This window comes from Manis javanica, chromosome 6, assembly GCF_040802235.1.
Source record: "Manis javanica isolate MJ-LG chromosome 6, MJ_LKY, whole genome shotgun sequence".
NCBI lineage: Eukaryota > Metazoa > Chordata > Mammalia > Pholidota > Manidae > Manis > Manis javanica.
Window position 1 is genome coordinate 11,541,399 of NC_133161.1, and position 18,944 is coordinate 11,560,342.

At 51.7% G+C, this 18,944-nt stretch overlaps 2 protein-coding genes and 1 long non-coding RNA gene across 5 annotated transcripts in view; 1 reads left to right on the forward strand and 2 right to left on the reverse strand.

Moving 5' to 3' along the window:
* Positions 1 to 568, reverse strand: part of LOC140849835 (uncharacterized) — a 49,099-nt gene extending 48,531 nt beyond the window's left edge. For both annotated transcript variants that reach the window (XR_012132073.1, XR_012132074.1), the window contains exon 1: positions 434 to 568. This is a non-coding gene — a long non-coding RNA (uncharacterized lncRNA). The remainder of the gene's footprint in view (positions 1 to 433) is intronic.
* Positions 569 to 656: 88 nt separating this feature from the next.
* LOC118967634 (uncharacterized) lies at positions 657 to 2,786 on the reverse strand. 2 transcript variants are annotated; one of them, XM_073238321.1, is made up of 2 exons: positions 2,353 to 2,786; positions 657 to 1,703 (listed from the first exon to the last, which is right to left on the reverse strand). In XM_073238321.1, the coding sequence occupies exons 1-2, from the start codon at positions 2,357 to 2,359 to the stop codon at positions 718 to 720; spliced, it is 993 nt and encodes a 330-aa protein (XP_073094422.1). In that variant the 5' UTR covers positions 2,360 to 2,786; the 3' UTR covers positions 657 to 717. The 2 variants fall into 2 exon arrangements, with proteins under 2 accessions (XP_073094422.1, XP_073094421.1); XM_073238320.1 differs by lacking the exon at positions 2,353 to 2,786 and adding an exon at positions 1,982 to 2,315 and having other exon boundaries at positions 659 to 1,703.
* Positions 2,787 to 5,037: 2,251 nt separating this feature from the next.
* Positions 5,038 to 13,577, forward strand: LOC108399283 (putative DBH-like monooxygenase protein 2). Its single transcript, XM_017663961.3, has 13 exons — positions 5,038 to 5,543; positions 6,440 to 6,586; positions 7,098 to 7,259; positions 7,478 to 7,561; positions 8,375 to 8,542; positions 8,731 to 8,833; positions 9,008 to 9,174; positions 9,493 to 9,584; positions 9,869 to 9,965; positions 10,094 to 10,153; positions 11,443 to 11,573; positions 12,326 to 12,440; positions 12,727 to 13,577. The coding sequence occupies exons 1-13, from the start codon at positions 5,169 to 5,171 to the stop codon at positions 12,967 to 12,969; spliced, it is 1,944 nt and encodes a 647-aa protein (XP_017519450.3). The 5' UTR covers positions 5,038 to 5,168; the 3' UTR covers positions 12,970 to 13,577.
* Positions 13,578 to 18,944: the final 5,367 nt, after the last annotated feature.

Genomic DNA, 18,944 nt, shown 5'->3' on the forward strand with positions numbered 1-18,944 from the left:
TTTCCTCTGTATTTAGCAGTCTCTGCGGGGCCTCTGGCCAAGGACCTCCAGCGACTGCGATCTCAGAGGTGCCAGCAGGAGGCATGCAGAACGCAGAAATCCAGGTGTCCCCAGGGCCCTGGGGCAAGCTCTAGACTTCCTTCCATTACCGTTCTTGTCCTCTACAGCTGCGCAGATGTTCGCCACAACGGCTGACTGGGGGGTTTGGGGTGGCGGGGGGGGGGCTGAGGGAAGCCCAACGTCTGTAATGCCAGTTCCTCTGACTGCGCAGATCAACTGTGGACAGATGGCGCCCCCTGACGGAGAGGAGCTCCACCCTCTGCAGGCGCTGAGGAAAGCGCCAGCCAGCCCCGCTGCCCACAGCCTCCCACATCCACATCGGGAGACCAGACGCAGATGCCCTTGAAATTCCTTCTCGTCCACTCACTCCCACCTTGCACCCCGGGTATCTGCTCGTGGCCTACACCCCCGGGGATCGAGAAGCTCTCAGAAGCCAGGTGGCTCAGCTACAGTCTTGGTCCCCCATCTCTGCGGGGGTCTCAGGAGCCGCTCCCACCGCGCACGTCCCGACTGGTTCTGCCGTTGGGGGTTGGAGGCTCCTGGTTCGGCGCTCACTCCTCGTGGCCTTACCCAGGTGCAGACCCAGCTCTGGGCCAAGGCTTTTTAGGTCAATATTTGGTAAAGCCCTCCTCTATGGATTGCAGACCCTGGTCCTTTCTAGGACAGGCCCTCTCTGAGCATCTTCCTTTTAAAAAGACAACTTGAGACTGGGTTGAGCAGCTTAGGGGATGGTGGGTATTGAGAATGGAGGTCTACTTGGAAATGTGGGTGTTTGTGTATTCCGGGGGACGGGGGTGTGAGTAGGCAGCCACACATTGAGGTATTCATTCTACCACTTTTTGGGCCCCCAGAATTTCTCCAGGTTGCTTTCCAGCACCCCTCCGGGTATTGACACAGGCATTGAAGTGCAGTATGCTGTGTTATGCATGCAGACTGCCGAGTAAACAGCTGATGCTCATTAAGTGCAGCCTCTGTGCCTCTGTAGTGTACTGGAGGCTTCACCTGAATACTGTTGTTCAATCCTGGCAGCAAGCCTGAGCTGGGTAGAGTTACTGTTTGTGCTTCACAGCCACAAAAACTTAAAGTTTCAGGGAGATTAAATCTTCCCCAAAGCTCACAAGAGGCAGAAACAAGGTCCGCACCCAGCCCTCCGGAGCCTGAGGTTAAATGACTGTGCTGCTCAGTGTTTAGGAAGGGCCACACTTGTAGAGAAGTGGCCGGGCGGGAGGACCTGGGGCGGGAGGGGGCTGGCTTGGGAGGGCTGTCAGGGCAGAGGAGGTGGAGGGCGGGTCTGTAGCTGGTAACAGGATGGTTTTTATTCATTGGTCGTGGTGACTTTCTCACTGTGTCTTTGCTGCAGGCACAATACAGCATTCTGCCCTGGGTCACGTTGGCCACATGCAGCCTCAGCTGGGAACTGTTGACCCTCTTGACCCGGTAATCTGCTCCCGGGAGGGATGTGACCTCCTCATCTCCGGTACCCCACAGAGTGGCCAGCACCTGCAGTTGCCCCTGGCGATCCTGTTGGTACCAGCTCATCCAGGGGTACTGGGAATCCCGCAGGATGCAGTGCAGGGTTCCAGGCTGTCCGTGACGTACCAGGACCCACCTGGGCGTTTGCTCCACGAAGCTTGCAGTGGCACCTGAAATGCACAGGAGGGCCAGATTAAAGGTGCTGGGGGTGGTAATCCTCCTCGAGAAACAGCTGCCACCTTGTCAAACAGGGCCCCATGAGGAATGCTGACAGCAGACAGCTGCAAACAGAAGGGAGCCCTTCTCAGGGCAAGGGGCTGCGCCTGGGAGGATCTTGGCCAGGCTGGGATCAGGAAGCAGCAGAACTTCTGTGCCTGCTGTTGCTCCAGTGACCCAGTCCCTCTCCCCTCCCTCAACCCCCGATGGCTTCCTCTGCCTGGCATCTGACCTGTACTCAGGGCAGCACCTGTGAGCACCCAGCCCCACAGAGTGAGGAACAGCCCCATGGCCTGGCTGCAGAGGCCCTCTCCGGTAGAGCCGGGCAGGGGAGCAGGATCCTAGCCAGAAGGCAGCGATTAGCAGTGACACTCTGGGCCTGAAACTCAAAAGGGAGTGGCTCTTCCAGGAAACGCAGTATCTTGTCTCATCTCACCGAGGCTCAAACCTCAACCTGGAGGTTTCCCGTTTCCTGGGCACCAACAGCACTCCCACAGGTGCACGCTGCCACCCTCACTAGGCCACCGCACCCGGACAAGTTTACCCTGGATTCCATGAGACTAAAAAATGACAATGGAACATTGAGGGTAAGAGAGTTTATACCCAGCATTACTGTTGTGGTGGCAGGTCAAGCACTAGAATCCCATCCACTTGCAGGGTAGTCTGCATGCACCAACCCAATCTCTGCGCCCGTTCCTCTGTACTGCCTCCAGCCCCAGAGCACCATGCAGACCTCTTTATATAGAGTCAGTAAGAGCTCATTGCCCACACGTGTGCACACCTGCACCTGCAAGCAGTGCTCATGTACAGGGGACAAGCGGACCAGGGTCAGGCGAGGATCCTGGCCATGGAACTTCCATTTTCCCTGTAACGACCCAGCACCCTCTCAGCTGCGTTCCAGAGATTCCTACAAGAGGCTCAAATCTCGAGTTGGCTTCAAATCTCCAAGGATGGAACATCCAATGCAACCAAGTGGCGCCTATAGACTGAGCAGACCCCTCCCTCCCGCATGCTTCACACATGCATAGGGGCTGTTGCTAGACCGCGAGAGGCCGTGAGCCCCGGACACTCATCTCCAGTGACCTGTGCTTTCCTCTGTGAGGGCAATACAAATGAAATGTAAGGGCTTAATTCTTATGGAAAGTAAGGGAAGAGGCTTCCCTCCCCTCCATTTTCTTAGAACCTTTACATTAAGAAACTGGTGAGTTTATATACATGTCTCTTTGACATGTATATAAATCACCCAGGAATGTCTTTCTCAAACCTGCAACCATATCTTTGAAATGTGAGTATCAAGGATGATGAACCCAACTTAATTCAGAGAGGATACCTTGCACCAAGGTGCTAAATGAGTCCCTGTCATAAAATGATGACAGGTTTATTTTTCCTTTGGCTAAAGTCAATGAGCAAACCCAGGTGGACACCCCAGTCCCTGAGTGACCCTAGGGTGAACTGTGGATGAACTAAAGGTTAAGTCCATGTGCATTTCATTCCAAGTTTTGCTGTGGAGGGAGTCCCTCTGGGGATCCAATGGTGGAAGGAAAGGGGTCTGGGAGAGGGAAAACACCAAAACTGGGGGGAAAAGGAGAAAAGAGATAGAAGCCCGGTGGGAAGCCAAGGCGCAGGGACTCTCTGGGCTGCCGTCACTGGCTCCCGGCGCTTTCATGTGACTCAGCCTCCCCATGGGGCCCCCTGAGCAGATTGTGGGATAAGGGTTCCTGGGTCATCTCGGTTTACAGGGCTGGCTGTCCTGTCTGCCTGCCTCCCCCACCCTCACCTTAATCCCCACGTGCGATTGGGATCAGAGTGTGCCTGACACCCCCGTTATCTCTTCCCTGGATTCCTTCTCGTGGCCAGAGCCTCCCCCGGCTCCCGTCCAGGCCGGGGTAAGCCTCTTCCTTCCAGATGGCTGCCTAGCTTCCCCCCTCCTCCCTTCTCCCAGGCCCAGAGCTGGATGTCATGGTTGCCACCTCAGGAACCATATTTTCTCTCCCACGGCACCCAGGTGCTACTCAGGGGCTCACAGCAGCTGCCAACGACTTCAGCCAGGTTCTGGGCAGCCTGATGGGCTCCGGGTTAGAAGGAGGTGCACGCCCTGAACAGAGGCATCCACAGATGCTCCGGCTCCTACCCGCCCCCATCTGAGCTGGATTCCTGTGTGGAGATGTGCGGTCTGCTTTCTGTGCTGGGGGAAGACCCTCTGGGCCTACGGCCTTGTTTATTTTTCACAGCCTCTCCTCTGACTAGTGGAGGAAGAACACTGGGGCCAGTGAGGGGCCTTCCAGACCAGACCTGGGAAGGAAAGAACTCTGGGGTCAGAGCAAGACACTGGCCCCTCCCCAGTCTGCCAGAGACACCAACACCTCCACCAGGGCAAGCTGTGGTGGGGGTGCACGGCAGGCGCCCAGGGCCTGTGGGCGCTCTGACCTAAGGGGATGCTGGGAAGGAGCCCTGTGTTCTCGGGTTAGCTCCGCCGCCAACCAGATGGGTAGCCAGGCGCTGCTCATGCTCCCCTTGGCATTTCCCTTTCCTCCTCTAAACATTAAGTGGATTGGAATTTTTGGAAAATTAAGTGGGTCTAAAGTTCTATTTTACTCTGGGTTCTCATAGGCTAACATTCCTTTGGAGCTTTTATTGTTGGCATAATACCAAAGTGCTTGCCTGTGGGTATGTAGGGACAAGCCTCCAGTGGACAGTCACCAAATGGGATTCCTTTGTAAGGTGACTCATGGGAGGACCGGCAAAGCACAAGGCATCCAAAGGCGAGTTCTCCTTTGCTCCCCATTCTGTCCCCTCACTTCCCCCGGGCTCCTCCCCAGGACTGTGCAGAAACTCAGATCTGCCCCAGACCTGTCCATCTGTAAAGCTGATTATGGATCCTTCACCTCTACGTGTCCTTCCAGGGATTAGAGGCACAGACGCCTCCAGGAGATGGAAATCGTAGCTTCCCCCAGCCCCTCCCGACAGCCTCTCTCCTGCCGAGGCTGAACTGGGGGGCTGCAGGGCAGGTTTATAGGTGGTCCCCCTGCTGGGCCCCACAGAGTCAAATAGAAAATGCCCATACACGCTGGACTGGGGGACTTGTGCTCAGGAAGGACATCCAAGAATATAGAGAAGGGGGTGGGGGACAGGAAGGGAGAGAGAGGGAGGGAAATAGAGGCAAGGAAGGAGAGGCAGGGAGAAACTAAGCCCCCCTGGTTCTGCAGGGCCCTGCTGGCAGGCCGCTGGGGTGGGGTCAGGGTGGGAGAGGCTAAATGATTCACTACTGAGAATTTCATATCAGGTCTCTGCTCCAGGGCAGGAGCAATCTGCTCTGGGCCCCCTCTGGGCCCCTCACATGCCAGTTATGTAAGTGGCACCATTTGGAATCCAGAAGATAAGCAGGTCCCAAGCACCCAGGTCTGTTCCTCCCCCGTGGCATGGTGCCTGGCACGGGTAGAGGTACATATAAGTCCAGACTTCCTGCGTGCTTGCCTGCAGGAGAGATGCTGCAGCCCCTGGGGGCCATGGCCTGTGCCCTCCTCTTCAGGCTTCTCCCTCTTATGGCCCTGGCAGCCTCCTCCCGAGGCAGTCGCCTCGGCCCCACATCTCCCCTGCGTTATTCCAGGTTCCTAGATTCTTCCAATGTCATTTTCCTGCGCTGGGACTTTGACCTGGAGGCTGAGATCATCACTTTTGAAGTCCAGGTCCGCACAGCGGGCTGGGTGGGCTTGGGGGTCACAGATCGCTACACCAACGTGGGAGGCGATCTGGTCGTTGGAGGAGTCTTGCCCGATGGCAATGTCTACTTTTCGGTAAGTCCAAGGTGAGTCCCATGATGAGGGTCTCCTGCTGGGCTGATGATGGCTCTGAGTCCAGGAAGGATCCACGTTTTCCAAACACATCCAGGCACACACCCAGAACACCACCTGACTGCTGACCTCTCCCTACAGAAATGGCCCATTGGAGAGTTTCTGTCTGGGTCTTCCAGACCGCAGGTCCCTCAGACGCTGAGAAATGGAGCCACTGGGCTGAGACTGACAGGGACCTGCATGCCGTACTTGCTGATAGCTCGCTAAATGCGGGTCACTGCAGCAGAGTCACACTGAGTCATGGTCCTCATCCTCAATTCCTTTAAGCTCAGCCGGGGAGACCACAACATAAAATCGTCTGTTAACAACAGCAGCAGATGCAATGATATTAATAGCTTTAAATTGTATGTACTTTTGATTAACCAGGCATTGCTCCAAACCCTTTTGCATGTCGAACCTCACAGCATCACTATGAGGTGGATGACTATTACCCCATTATACAGATGAAGAAACAGCCCACCCATCTCTCAGTCCATCCATCTGAACTGCATTTATATAGGGAAAGGTCCGTGTTAAGAGCCACGTGAAAGGATGAGTAGAACAGAGAGTTTGGAGAATAAGTGAGCTTTCAAGGAGGGGGATACAGGATTATTAGGATTCATGGAGACAAGATTTGAAATGGGAGAAGTACAGCAAAGTCAGGGGGTCAAAGTCCATCAGACACCGCCCTTCCGTCTTCCCCAAAGATCCACCCGTCATGCCATGCTCTGCCCTCGGAGCAAACTACGTACTAAAGAAGACCTGGGTTCTAATTTAGTACTTTGGGGGAGCTAAAGGGACACCAGCTGCTCCAAAGGGGGGCTCCTGGCTCTCACCCCTTGACCTTCCCTGGACCCCAGGATCAGCACCTGGTGGATGAAGACACCCTGGGGGAGGACAGCAGCCAGGATGCTGAGCTGCAGGGGCTAACAGAAGATGCTGTCTACACCACCATGCGCTTCTCCCGGCCCTTCCGCTCCTGCGACCCTCACGACCAGGACATCAAGGTAAACCTGGAGGGGAGAAAAGCACTGTGTCACAAGCAGCTTTTCCTTCTAGGGAGGCGCAGTCAGCCTCAGCCCAGATGCCCATGGATCTCAGGTGCCAGTCACAGTTTTAGGGGTTCTCTCCCTGTCCACCTTTCCAGCTAGTGCCACCATCATGTCCCCTCGTGAAACCCACAAACCCTCTAGAGGGTGACTTCTTACTGATTCAGCACCCACCCCACCCTCCCCAGTGCTCCCCTCTCGAAGAACCCTGCCTGACATCATTGAACTTTAGGGTCTCATTACAGATGTGGACACAGGCACAGCAAGGGGGAATGTGAGGGGGAAGGTGACTTGCTCAGCATGTCCAGCAAGCTGGCCTCCAAAGCTGGAGTTCTGACCCCCAGTCTGAAGTGATTTCCATTCTGCTGTGTAGACGTGAGCAAGTGGCTTGTGTTGGTCCTTGGGAGTGTGTGTGTGTGCAAAGTGCTGTTCATGGGCAGCAGCAGCTCAATGCCCGTGATGCCCCCAGGGTGCCACCATGAGGGTGCTGGCCACCTACGGCCTGGATGACGTTCCCAAGCTGGATCCGGAGCGCATTTTTGTCAAGTCCATCTTCCTGCTACAGAAAATCCACCCTGATGAGTATGATGTCCCCGAGGACACCATCATTCATGACTTGGAGATCGCTGACGTAAGGCCCCTCTGCCCCTCCCAGCCCCCTCCCCATTTCCCTTCCAGTCCAGATCCTCCTCTTGCATCCGACGCTCAGTCTTTTCTTTGAATCGAGGTCACTCTGACTTCCCTCATCCCCTGAGGACTGCCAAGCTGTCCCCAAAGGGAACACCCTGTCCTGGCCCGCCTGGGGGGCTCACTCCCACCCCGGCTCAGCCTCCATGCATCCTTCCTCAGTTCCTGGTTCCAGAGGAGGACACCACGTATGCCTGCACCTTCCTCCCACTTCCCATCGTCAGCAAGAAGCACCACATCTATAAGGTACAGGGAACCCCAGGGCAGGACGTTGCCAAGGCCATTGAGCAGGGCTGGGGGCATGGCCGGCTCTGAATAGAGGGTATTCAGAAAACGGCTAGGAGGAAGCAAGAGGGATACAGCGGGAGAACATGGGGGCCAGGCCAGGTTTGGGGGACATGCTAGATTCATGATTCCTGAGCCTAGAACTATAGCTCCCGGCACAGTTTTATTCAGGCCCCACAGTGCAGCAGAGATCTGACGAAGGTCATTAATGAATAAGTGTTTGGAAAGAAAAAAAATGGAAGCCCCATCCTGGCCCCAGAATCGTGCCCTCCTAGCCCGGGAGGAAGTGCAGGCTGAGAGACATGGCCAAGGGCCCCTATGTTGGTGAGGTCTAGCTGGAGGAACCCAGACTTCTCACCTGATTTCACAGTTGAGTGATTTCCATTTTGTTCAAATAAATAAAAGTAGGATCTTACACTAAGTGGCAAATGTGTGGGAGCCATTTTTTCTTTAGAGAGAGAATCCAAGATGGTTACATGCTCAGCTATAGGGGACCCATCAGGCTGTTTAGGGAAAGTCAGAAGCCTTGGGGGGTTCCAGGTAGATTTAGTGTGCTGGGCTCTCAGGGAACGGGCTCCAAAGGGTGGGGGCTGAGTGGGGAGTCAGACAGAGTGGGGGCAAATGATGGACTGGGGAAGAAAAACAGGAAAGGGAAGAGACAGAGAAACAGAGAGAAGTGGGGAGCAGGGATAGTTTTCTTTGGGGAAAAGGAATGGGGGGATAGGACTTGACAAGGAAGACCCTGACTCTGCTCTGCCCTCCTGCCCGGTCCAGTTTGAGCCCAAGCTGATGGAGCGCAACGAGACAATGGTGCATCACATCCTGCTGTACGCCTGTGGGGGCGCCAGTGTTCTCCCCACGGGCATCGGCCACTGCTACGGGGCCGACCCCGCCTTCTCCCTCTGCTCGCAGGTCATCATGGGCTGGGCCGTCGGGGGCACGGTGAGTCCTGGGTTGAGGGAACTTGGTGGCTGAGGGGCGGGTATCGTCAGGCAACTGGGATTGCCAGACCGATGGAAGGCTAGGAGATGGGGGAGGTCTGGGGTGAGGGCGGAAACCAGAGTCAGGCCCCGGATCCCTGCACCTCATTCCCAGCCCTTCCTGTTGCCAAGTATCCCTCCATCCAACAGAGTTACCAGTTTCCAGATGAAACGGGCATCTCTATTGGGACCCCCCAGGACCCCCAGTGGATCCGACTGGAGATTCACTACAGTAATTTTCACAACCTTGCTGGTGAGGATCTGGAGCATTTATGGAGGAGCCACGGGGGGAAACTGGCTGGTACACGTGTCAGGAAGGTGCTGCCAGGGGCATGCTGACTCCGCTGGCCCCAGGGCCTTGCCAGCCCTCCTGGCCTCTTTCTCCCACAGCTCTCCTGCCCTCTCTGGTTGTTCCCTTATGCTCTAGGTGTGTACGACTCCTCGGGGATTCGCGTATACTACACTGAACATCTGCGCAAATACGACATGGGAGTCCTCCATCTGGGCTTCCTGACCGTGCCTGTCCACTTCATACCCCCGGGCTCCGAGTCCTTCGTGTCCTATGGGCTGTGTAAGACGGAGAAGTTTGAAGAGGTGAAGGCCTCACACAGCCTCTCCGACGTGCCCTGTTCCCCACCCAGACCTGATCCTGGAGTGCACAGAGCCCGAGCCCAAACTTGGAGAGTGACTACAGCCTGGTGCTCAGGAAGGCTGCCACCCTGGGTCATGCAGGAAAGGAGGATGCCAGGGATTTGGGGATAAGAGGTGCAGGGCAGGAGGAGGGGCCAGCAAGAACTAAAGAGGTTCGTGTCAGTCATAAGAGGAAGGGGGTAACTATTAAGGGAGGGAAATCAAGGAGCCAGACAGGATGAGAGTTGTTAACAAACCAGATGCATCTCCTCTGCGTCACAGATGAATGGGGCCCCTGTGCCTGACATACAGGTATTTGGCTACCTGCTCCACACCCACCTGGCTGGCCGTGCTCTGGAGGCCCTGCAGTACAGGTAAGGGAAGATCTGGGTTTGGAGCTTGTCCCATGTGCATGTGGGAATAAACATTAGGAGGAGTTAGTTATTCTGCAGCATGAAGTGGTGCTTGGCTGGCAGTACGGAGATGCCAGCACCGGCCCTGGAGCGGGGAAGGCTGGAATGAGGCTGTGGAGGGAGGCTTTTGTGTTAGGAGCAGTCTCTTCCCACAGAACGACCTCCCATTCTGCCTCTTCGCTGACAGACCTCCCTCCCCACTTTGCCCTCTCCCATTCGGGTCCCCTCCCCTCCTCTCCCTCTAGAAATGGAACACAACTCCAAACAATCTGCAAAGATGACTCCTACGACTTCAATCTGCAGGAGGCTCGAGATTTACAACATCCCGTGGTGATCAAACCGGTGGGAGCCTGGCGGGAGGCACGCGGGCAGTGGGAGAGGCAGGGTCGGGGCTCCCTGCTGCGAGCGGAGAGAGGACGGAGCCAGCCCCGCCGAGTCTCACCCTCAGCTTCACGTTTCACTCTGAACAGGGCGATGAACTGCTGGTGAAGTGTCACTACCAGACCCTGGATCGAGACCTGGTGACTTTTGTAAGTGCCTCTCTCCCCAACGTGGTCAATGACAACAGCCTCAGAGCAGAACCCCGTCCCCTGGCCTTGGCTATCGAGTGACTCAGATTATTTCCAGCTGAAGCCCCTTCCTTCCTCCAGTGGTATTACCCGGTCCCATGGGGCTCTTCATGCTCTCACCCCGCCCCCCATGACTAAAATGGGTACGAAGATTCCCTGCCTTCTGTCAATGGCCCACTAAGACCTCGGGAAGAGACATGCCATAGCGACAAGGAACGCGGACTTTTGCCCTCGTTGCCTGGGTTTGAGCGCCAACACGTCGTTAGGAGCTCCTAACCTAGATCAGTTATTCAACCTCTTTGTGTCTCTGCTTTCTAATTCATACAAGAATTAGTAATATTATCTCACGTGGTTGCTGTGAGAATGGATTAACAAGGTAAAGTGTCTAGATCATTGCCTGTCTTGTAGTTGATGCTCAGCCAGAGTTAGCAATTGCTATTATGGTCACATGCATTTTGTGTGTCAGGAAGGGTCAGCGCCTGTAGGATTCTAAAGGGGTTGCATGCTAATGAGGAAGGAAATACAGCCATACAAAGGATTATTATACAAGGTAGCAAATGACATATGCTGAAAGAGAAGAACGGGGCTGATGCACCAGAGGAACTTGCAGGGGACAACCAAACGGTCCTGCTGCCCCGAGGCGCCTCCCCCTCACGGCCCTCCTGTTTGGGCAGGGGCCCCTGTCTTGGCTCCTTGCCACCCTGCAGGCTAGAGTCTGATACTATCTCCCGAGGTCACATACCCAGGCCCCTCTCTGCTTGCCTTCCCCTTGCCATCAAACACAGAAACTCCCCTCTACTTTGGCTCCCAAAAAGGTCCCCCACCTGTGCCCCTTCCTGAGACCTAGAATGGAACGTGTGACATATGGAGTGCATCCTGCTTTAGAAATGTGAGATGGGGAAATCGAGAGAGGCTCAAAAGGGACTGGCTTCTTCAGGAAACTCAGTATCTTGTCTTATCTTCTCAAACCAGGGCAGTGGCAGTGGAAGTGCCTAGAACAGGGCAGACATGCAGAATATTTCTTTGGAAATAACCTAGTGATTATCCACTGATGGAAACAGAGGAGGAGAAAGGGAGAGGTGGGTAGGGAGCAGCAAATAAAGGCCAGTGAGCCGGCTCTAGGTTAGGGAAAATGAAAACGGCTTCAGTGTAGCACGACTGCCTCCGCCATTCTCTGCTGCCTGTTTGCCCTCCCTCTGCAGGCCTTTGTGTCTTTGTCTCTCCATCTCTGTCTCTCTCTTCTTCTCCAGGGGGGCCCCAGCACCATTAATGAGATGTGCCTCATCTTTCTCTTTTACTATCCCCGGAACAACATCTCCAGCTGCCTGGGGCTCTTCGACATTGTCCATGTGGCCAACGAGCTGGGGCAGGAGGTGTCAGAGTGAGTTATCCTGGAGGAGGAGACCTTCAACTGGGTGGGAGGGGCTTGGGGGAGGCCTGGGGAGGGAGGAACAGGAAGACCACCCACTACCCCTCTGCTAGTGTTAGTGGGCTGCCTAACTGGCCCTGCCCTCTTTACCCCTGCTCCTGTCTGTGTCTGACTCTCAAAGCGCTGATGTAAGACAGATAGGGGATTTTTTTTCCATATCAGTGGGGTCATTCAGAGGAGCAGGTCAGAACTGACCTCTAAAAGGTCACTCACGTACGAATTTGTTGTCTGCCTTTTTCCCAGGCACTGCCTACTTTGTCAGACTGTGCTTACTTTCATGTAGTGACCTCTAATTATCTGGGAGTAAGGGTCCTCTCTGAGGTTCTGATGAAAGCCCTGGGACTCCTTTCCAGGGAAAATGCACATCTGTGCAGACACAACGCACTTCACTTACAATGTCAGGGCACCTACAGGTTCCCTGGAGCTGCTCCAGCGACCTTCTTGGAATTTGTGGCCCGGGACTAAGAACCACTTCTTTAAAGAGTCAGCAGATTCTCTTTTTCACTTTTAGACATTCTCATCTCCGACTTCTGATGTGATCTTTCCTTCTGCCAAATTTACGACTGTCTCACTGAGCTGGAAGGCATGTCTTACAGTTCATGGGGACATGGAACTGATGCTCATGAATGTGAAGGTATTTTAGACATATTTTGTCAAAGCTTTCAGTCGACGCTAAAGTATTGTTTCCTCCCCTGCCACGGCAGCCCCTTGGAAGGGATAATGGCCATGAACAATGTTGAGTGGACCCCAGAGAACATTAAGAAGGCTGAGAGGATCTGCAAAGAGACCCAGCAGCTGGTGGTAATAAAGAACATTGATGTGAGTGTCCCAGGAGGCACCAGCCTCTTGGGGTTAGGGGTGGGGGGATATGGGACGCTACTGGGCAAAGCCAGGAGAAGAGAATGAGGGAGGCGAATGACCATGGTCAGGGAAGGGGGAGCTCGGGGGCCAAGGGGGGTGCTGGTGCCGCTCTGGGTTGTGTGGGTGGCTGGCATCTCCCAGTGAGTCTGTGAGGCTGCAGGTTTGGGGGATCACCAAGTAAGGGCTGAGGACAGGAGATAGGTGGAGAGATGTCTCCCTGTACCCGTCTGCCCTTCTCCTGCAGGAGGTGGTGGAAAACACAACAGGCTGGATTCCGGAAATCATCCCTACTCCTCGGGGGCCCTGCTTGGAGTCCTCAGGAGGCAAAGTGGAGCCCCAGGACAAAACCCCCGCGGGCTTCAGGGCTGCCCCAGGGGCCCTCCTGTGCTCTGGCACTGCTGCCCCGAGGCACCTCCCCTTCGCTGCCCTCCTGTTTGGGCAGGGGGCCCTGTCTTGGCTCCTTGCCACCCTGAGTGCTGGAGTCTGATACTGTCTCCCGAGGTCACATACCCAGGCCCCTCTCTGCTCACCCTCCCCTTGCCATCAAGCACAGAAACTCCCCTCTGCTTTGGCTCCCAAAAAGGTCCCCCATCTGTGCCCCTTCCCAAGACCTAGGCCACAACACTGCAGGCCTGGCCATTGCACATAGTCCATAAAGGTTCTTCCAGGACTAGCTACGCAATTCGTCCTTTACAGCTTGAGAAGCACTGGTGGAACCACATATTTTCTGACAAAATCTCAATTCAAGGCTGGGTGTGGGGTAATGGATCACTCTGACAAGCCTGATACTCCAGCTCACTTAGGGAGATGCCATGGGGGGGAGAAGTGGGGCTTGAATACAGAGCGAGAGCCCTGCACACCATCCTCGGCCCCTGCTGGCCCTGGAGGGGCTCCTGCTTCCCTTTCCTTCTGACATTTCGACCAAGCCCTCCCTGTGAGGCAGGGGCAGCAAGCCACATGCGTGATTCCTGGTAAAGGGACAGGCTCTGATTACAAGGAGCAAAGCCCAAGGTATCAAATTAAATAGAAGCCGACTTGCCTCCTGATGCCCTCTCTTTACTTTGAGACATTGGTCTGGGAGAAGCCGCTGGGAGGTCTCTCGGATGGCTCATGAGGTGTCTAGAGGGCATCTGAGGGTCTGGTTGCCCCAAATGCAGCATCTAAAGCAGTCCTTGATCTCCTCACCTGTGCCTCCACCCCCTGATGACCTTCATCACACCAAGTGCCACCTTCTCAGCACTCAGATGTCCAGGTGTCAGGATCCCAACTGGCCAGGGAGGCTGAACTGGGTTCCGAGAACAGGGCACGGGCAGGGTGGAGAGAGGCGGTCCTCAGCTCTGGGGCCCAAGGCATGTCAAGCAGGTTCACACAGACAGAGCAGGGACTAGGTGCAAACAGTCCATGGAGTCAGGCTGCAGTTGGCAACCACAGCTCACTGGGAAGGCCCATGGTAGTGGCCACTTGGAGAGCTTCTAGGGGGCATTTCTGTCTTCTAAGCTCGAGAAGTTCTGTATCATCCTGTCCTTTGAGATTTAAAGTCACCATGCTAGTCTATGAATTAATTGCCTTGCTCACTGTTCATGTCCTCTGGAAGAGGCCCTACTCTGGGCGTCCCAAGGTGTTGAGGGATCTTAACCCTTTGGAGACCAGGGGTCTGGCCTCAGCAAACTGCCTGCCATTGCTTGAGGAGCCAAGCCTTGACCAACATCAAATTCCTGCTTCCCAGAAGAGTAATACCACCCCTCTGGGACTGGTGAGGTGCATGGAAGGTAACGAGCTCATCCTCTTTACTGTCATTTCTTCTGGAGAATTCTGAACCCTCCATTCTGAGACCCATTCAGCTCCTCCAGTCTCAGTGCTGGATATTTTTAAGGCTTAGAGTCACTTCTGAGCCTCATGATATGTGAACAGAGGGACTTGCTGTCCATAAATAAGAGGTTTTCAAAGTTCTTCATTATGGAAAAGACTAGGCTCGTCAGAGGATTGTCTCTGTTCTGTTGTCACCATTCAAGGGAAGTGGAGACTTTCTTTTAAGGTAATAATCCCCAAACAAGGTTGGTGGCATTTGGCACCCATTCGAGGAGCACAAATGACCTCCTATGGCATGAGGAAACACAGGTAAAGATGAGATCAGGATAGAAACTTCAGCAGAACAGACTACTTCTCTCCCACTTCTCTTGGTCACATCTGACATTTCTCTTCCAATCTGTATTACCCCAAGATCCTCCAGGCAAATTCTTTCAACCCCAATCTTTCCATTTAAAACACGCACACACAAGCACACTTTCTGGCTGGGTTTCAGATGCCCACCCTCCGTCTGTGCTGGAGCCTTACTCTTAGCTCTGCCCTGACAGGGTCAAGCCAGTGGGGTGACTACCCCAAGCCTGTGCAGTCAGAATCTTCCTGAGGCTCCCCCTGCCCCACTCTCGGCTCAAGGCAGTTCCCAGGCACCCCTGCTCTCTGTCTGCTCTTTCATTCTTTATTCTTGCTTAGCCTTCCTTCTTTCATTTGTGTTTCTCTCCAGCTCCTCCCCTCAGTGGTTAGTGAACATGTACCTACTCCCTGAGCACCATCTGTGGGCTTGACATCAGGTCAGGACAGGAGCCACCAAAACGAACAGGAGATGGGACAAACGCTGCCCTGCCCTTGGGGAGCTGGGGTCAGGCCTCCGTGAGGCCCTTGGTGGCCATTTCCTCCTTGCTTACCTTTGAGCCTTTCCTGATGCTATTGAGTGTTGCCTCCCCTGATGGCCTCCAAGAGGAACTATATCTATATCAACATATAGAGAATGTTTCTATAGTTAAAAGGGATGCATTTGTATTATACAAGACTGGGAGTTCAAACCAGTACTGTTAGGGAAATGTCTTAAAACACGGAGGGTAGGAGGTTTGATTGGATGACCTCAAGTTTTTTTCCAGTTTACGTGCTTTGTGACTGCAGCCTAATGATACACCGCAAGAGAAAGGTGCTCAGAGCTGAGCTGCAGAGGTGGCCCCAGCCTCCTCCTAGAACATTCCGTCACTTGGGCCCCACAGGGGTCTCTGAGGTCTGGTCAGCTCTGAGGGACCCTGAAACTGCCACTCCTTTTCCACCTCACCTCTTCTACTCAAAATTCCACATGTGGAGGGTAAATAAAGGATTTGTGCCCTCATTACTTTTTTCTGTGGTAGTCGGAGGACAAGTGGAACCATAAGCTGATGTTTACAATGTTCCTGTGGAACAAGAGTTCTTTGGTACAGCATCAAATTCATAGAAAAGTTGCAAGAATTCTACCCTTTACCTAGCTCTAAACATTATTTATATTTTGCTACATTTATCTCTCCCTCTCTCTTTTTCCTTCTCTTTCTTCTCCTCCTTCCTCCTTCTGTCTCTCTCCCCTTTGTGAAAAGCTCTAAGTTTTTATCCCTGTTTGTTAGAATTCTCATCAGTGTCTAAATTCCTGCTCCCACTGCGCCAGCTGAGAGTGAGCAGGAAACCTTCCCAGGCCAACCACTCCACCAACGCAGTGGCTGTCGACCATGGCTCCACATGGGGATCACCAGGGTGATGGGCACAGCGACCGGGTATTGGTGAATTGTGAAGCTTTTAGGTGCTTCTAACATGAAACCAAGACTGAAGACCACTGGACCAGAGGTTCAGTCGCCCTTAGCTAGTCTCTTTCCTGCATGGTGTTGAGGAATCACATTCTGGCTTCACACATTTCAGCTAAGGCCCAGGTACTGACCGATCACAGTGAACACTGGGGAAGAAGGGCTCGCAAACCCCCGATTTCCAGGAGTGAGAATCTTAGTTGCTGGGTAGCAAGGCTATGTGGGGGTCTCAGAGAACGGGCATACTTAGGGAGCTCAGGGAAGTGGCTATTTACTGAATCACTCAAAAAATAAATAGCAAAGAAAGAGGAGCCCTTATAATGCCAAGTAACAAAAATAGAAGGAATATGGAATTAGAAATTACTGTGTGACAAATTCACAGTAATAATTGATTCAGGCAAGAATCACCAATGGATGAAAAAACTAATAGGTAAAGAATCAGCTACATAGCCTCAAAGTATCTCTTCACAATATACTTATTAATTACAATGAGGAAAAATAGTAACTTTACCATCCAGAACATGGCCAATACTGCCTCATCTAAAGTTAACCCCACCAGTAATGGACAAATAGACATTATGTACCTCCGGATACGGTGCACCAAGGATACAACATCACTTCTGTGTTATCTCTGCCAAACAAGTATAACCTCGAAGAGATCATGAGGAAGTGTTAGACAAATCCACAATGAGGGATTTATTTATCCTATGAACAGTTGCCTTGTGAGCGTCAAAATGTCAAAATCATGAAAGAAAAAGAGGGACTAAGGAATAGGTCCAGAATAGGAGAGACTAAAAACCAAACAAAAATCCTATTAAACAATAAAATGCCACATACATTGTGCGCTCCCAGGCCCTAGTCTGTCTTGTCGCCATTGTCGTCATTGTTGTTCTGTATTTTCTATAAAAAACATTATGGGGATAATTGGCGAAATTTGACTGACGTCTGTGCATTAGATGATGGTATTATATGATAGTATTTCCTGATTTGGCTGGTTATATTGTGGTTATGTAAGAATATTTTCTCGTGTTTTAGTAAATACACCTTAAACATATTGTGATGATGAGATACCTTGTCTACAAACTCTTAAATTATACACATGTGTGTGGGTGGGTAGCGAGGAAAAGGGAGATAGAGAGAGAAAAACAGAGAGAGGGTGAATAACTTATATAATTTATGGGCAATATTTGGGGAATATGATGAAAATGTATATATTTCTTCTTTATACTATTCTTGAAACTTTCTCCAAGCTTATTTGAAAATGTATTTGTTAATTTTTAAAAAAGAAGTCAGCACAAGTCTATACAGACAGTATGAAAAATGGAGAAAATATTGAAAAAACAAAAACAAAAAACTAGGCACAAGACTAAATAACCTGGGGGAAAAAAAAATCAATTTAGAAAAGTGTCAGTTTTTCCAAGCAGGAGTTTTTGACCACTCTGAGCAGAGATCTTCTAGTCTGCAAGCAATAGTATTCCCTTGAAGTAATTTCAGCTCTCAGGCATAACAAATGAGTGATCACATGTATTTCTTAGAACTCCAAATCACTATGATTTTATAAACAATTATTTAGATAGCCACAGACAGTGACATTTAAGTAAAAGTAAACAGCCCTGTTTTTACAACCACAGGTCATCAGAAGGATGTTTGAGATCAAGATGATTAGTAGGAAAATAGTCGCCACCAACAAAACATATCAGAGAGATGGTTTAAGATGTAAAACTAAGCTCACAAATGAAATTCTGAGGAGCAAGAACTTAACCTCCATCCCAGGAAAAACATCTTAAAAATTAGTACTGTCCAACAATTAAATGGGCTGCCTTTTGAGGAGGTATTTAATCAGATGCTGATGAGGATTAGAGAGACATGGTTTAGAGGAAACTGTTTTATGAGGTGGAACTTTTAAGCTACATAGGCCCTGGAGTCTGTTCCAACTTGGTGTGCTTTTATCTGGATATGTATTGGGAAATAAACTTGCATTGCATCCATAATGCAATCTGTCATCTATATTATCAACTTCCTCTCTAATGATCTATTTAAATAATTCAATAAAAAACTAAATTTTTCTCAAGCTGGAATTAGAAATACATATCTTCATAAAAGTCACAGGGATTGTGATAACCATAAATTATAACTTGCCAGGAAGAAAAATGTTATCTCCTGTCTAACTTGAAATTAGAATACCTTGCATTATTCTTGTAATTGTATGATAAAACATGGGCGAAAACAGTTTCCCAGAGATCTCTAAACATCTTGTGCCCAAAGGAGTCAGCCCCTACCTGGGTTGAGATCAACTTCTCCAAAGTTTTTCCATCACCCAGTGCCATCAAAAACACCCCCATCTCTGGGAGATTGCTTCTTGCAATCTCCCAGATTGATCAGAGCTTTCCTTTCCAAAATTTCAGTTTGAAAAAAGACTCAGAGTAGACTTGTTAGAAAGTGCCAGCACTAAAGAGAAACTGCTCCATCAGGGAATCCAAGAGGAAGAGTAAGGGGAAAAGGTTGAATGTCATAAGAACACTCAGGGAATTATGTAATAATAATAATAAAAAACCTCGGTGTAGCATTTTACAGACTGAAAATGCATTTCCATGCATGCTGCAGTTCCAGTGTTTACTCCACCTTAGAGATGAGGAAACTGAGGCAGGGCAAGGCAAGGAGTGTCCACCTGAAGCCAATCTGGTAGCAGATTGCATCAACCCCATATTCCCTCACACCCCATTCCCTACAGTGTGATTGTAAAATGTGTATGTTTTACTTCAATAAGTACTTCAACATTTATATTCAACTGAGACAAAACCCAAGTGGACGGAGGTATAACCACATGCAGCTAAGTTGAGGAACGACTATCATCCTGTCCACACCTGAGTGC

What these genes read in the sequence shown, in the direction of transcription:
- LOC108399283 (XM_017663961.3), top strand. Translation starts at nt 5,169, where the DNA reads ATGGTGCCTGGCACGGGTAGAGGTACATATAAGTCCAGACTTCCTGCG. An exon ending in ATCCCGTGGTGATCAAACCG is followed by an intron (nt 9,966 to 10,093) that starts GTGGGAGCCTGG and finishes CACTCTGAACAG; the next exon opens with GGCGATGAACTGCTGGTGAA. An exon ending in TGGTAATAAAGAACATTGAT is followed by an intron (nt 12,441 to 12,726) that starts GTGAGTGTCCCA and finishes CTTCTCCTGCAG; the next exon opens with GAGGTGGTGGAAAACACAAC.
- LOC118967634 (XM_073238320.1), bottom strand. Translation starts at nt 2,039, where the DNA reads ATGGGGCTGTTCCTCACTCTGTGGGGCTGGGTGCTCACAGGTGCTGCC. An exon ending in AGGTGCTGCCCTGAGTACAG is followed by an intron (nt 1,704 to 1,981) that starts GTCAGATGCCAG and finishes TGTGCATTTCAG; the next exon opens with GTGCCACTGCAAGCTTCGTG.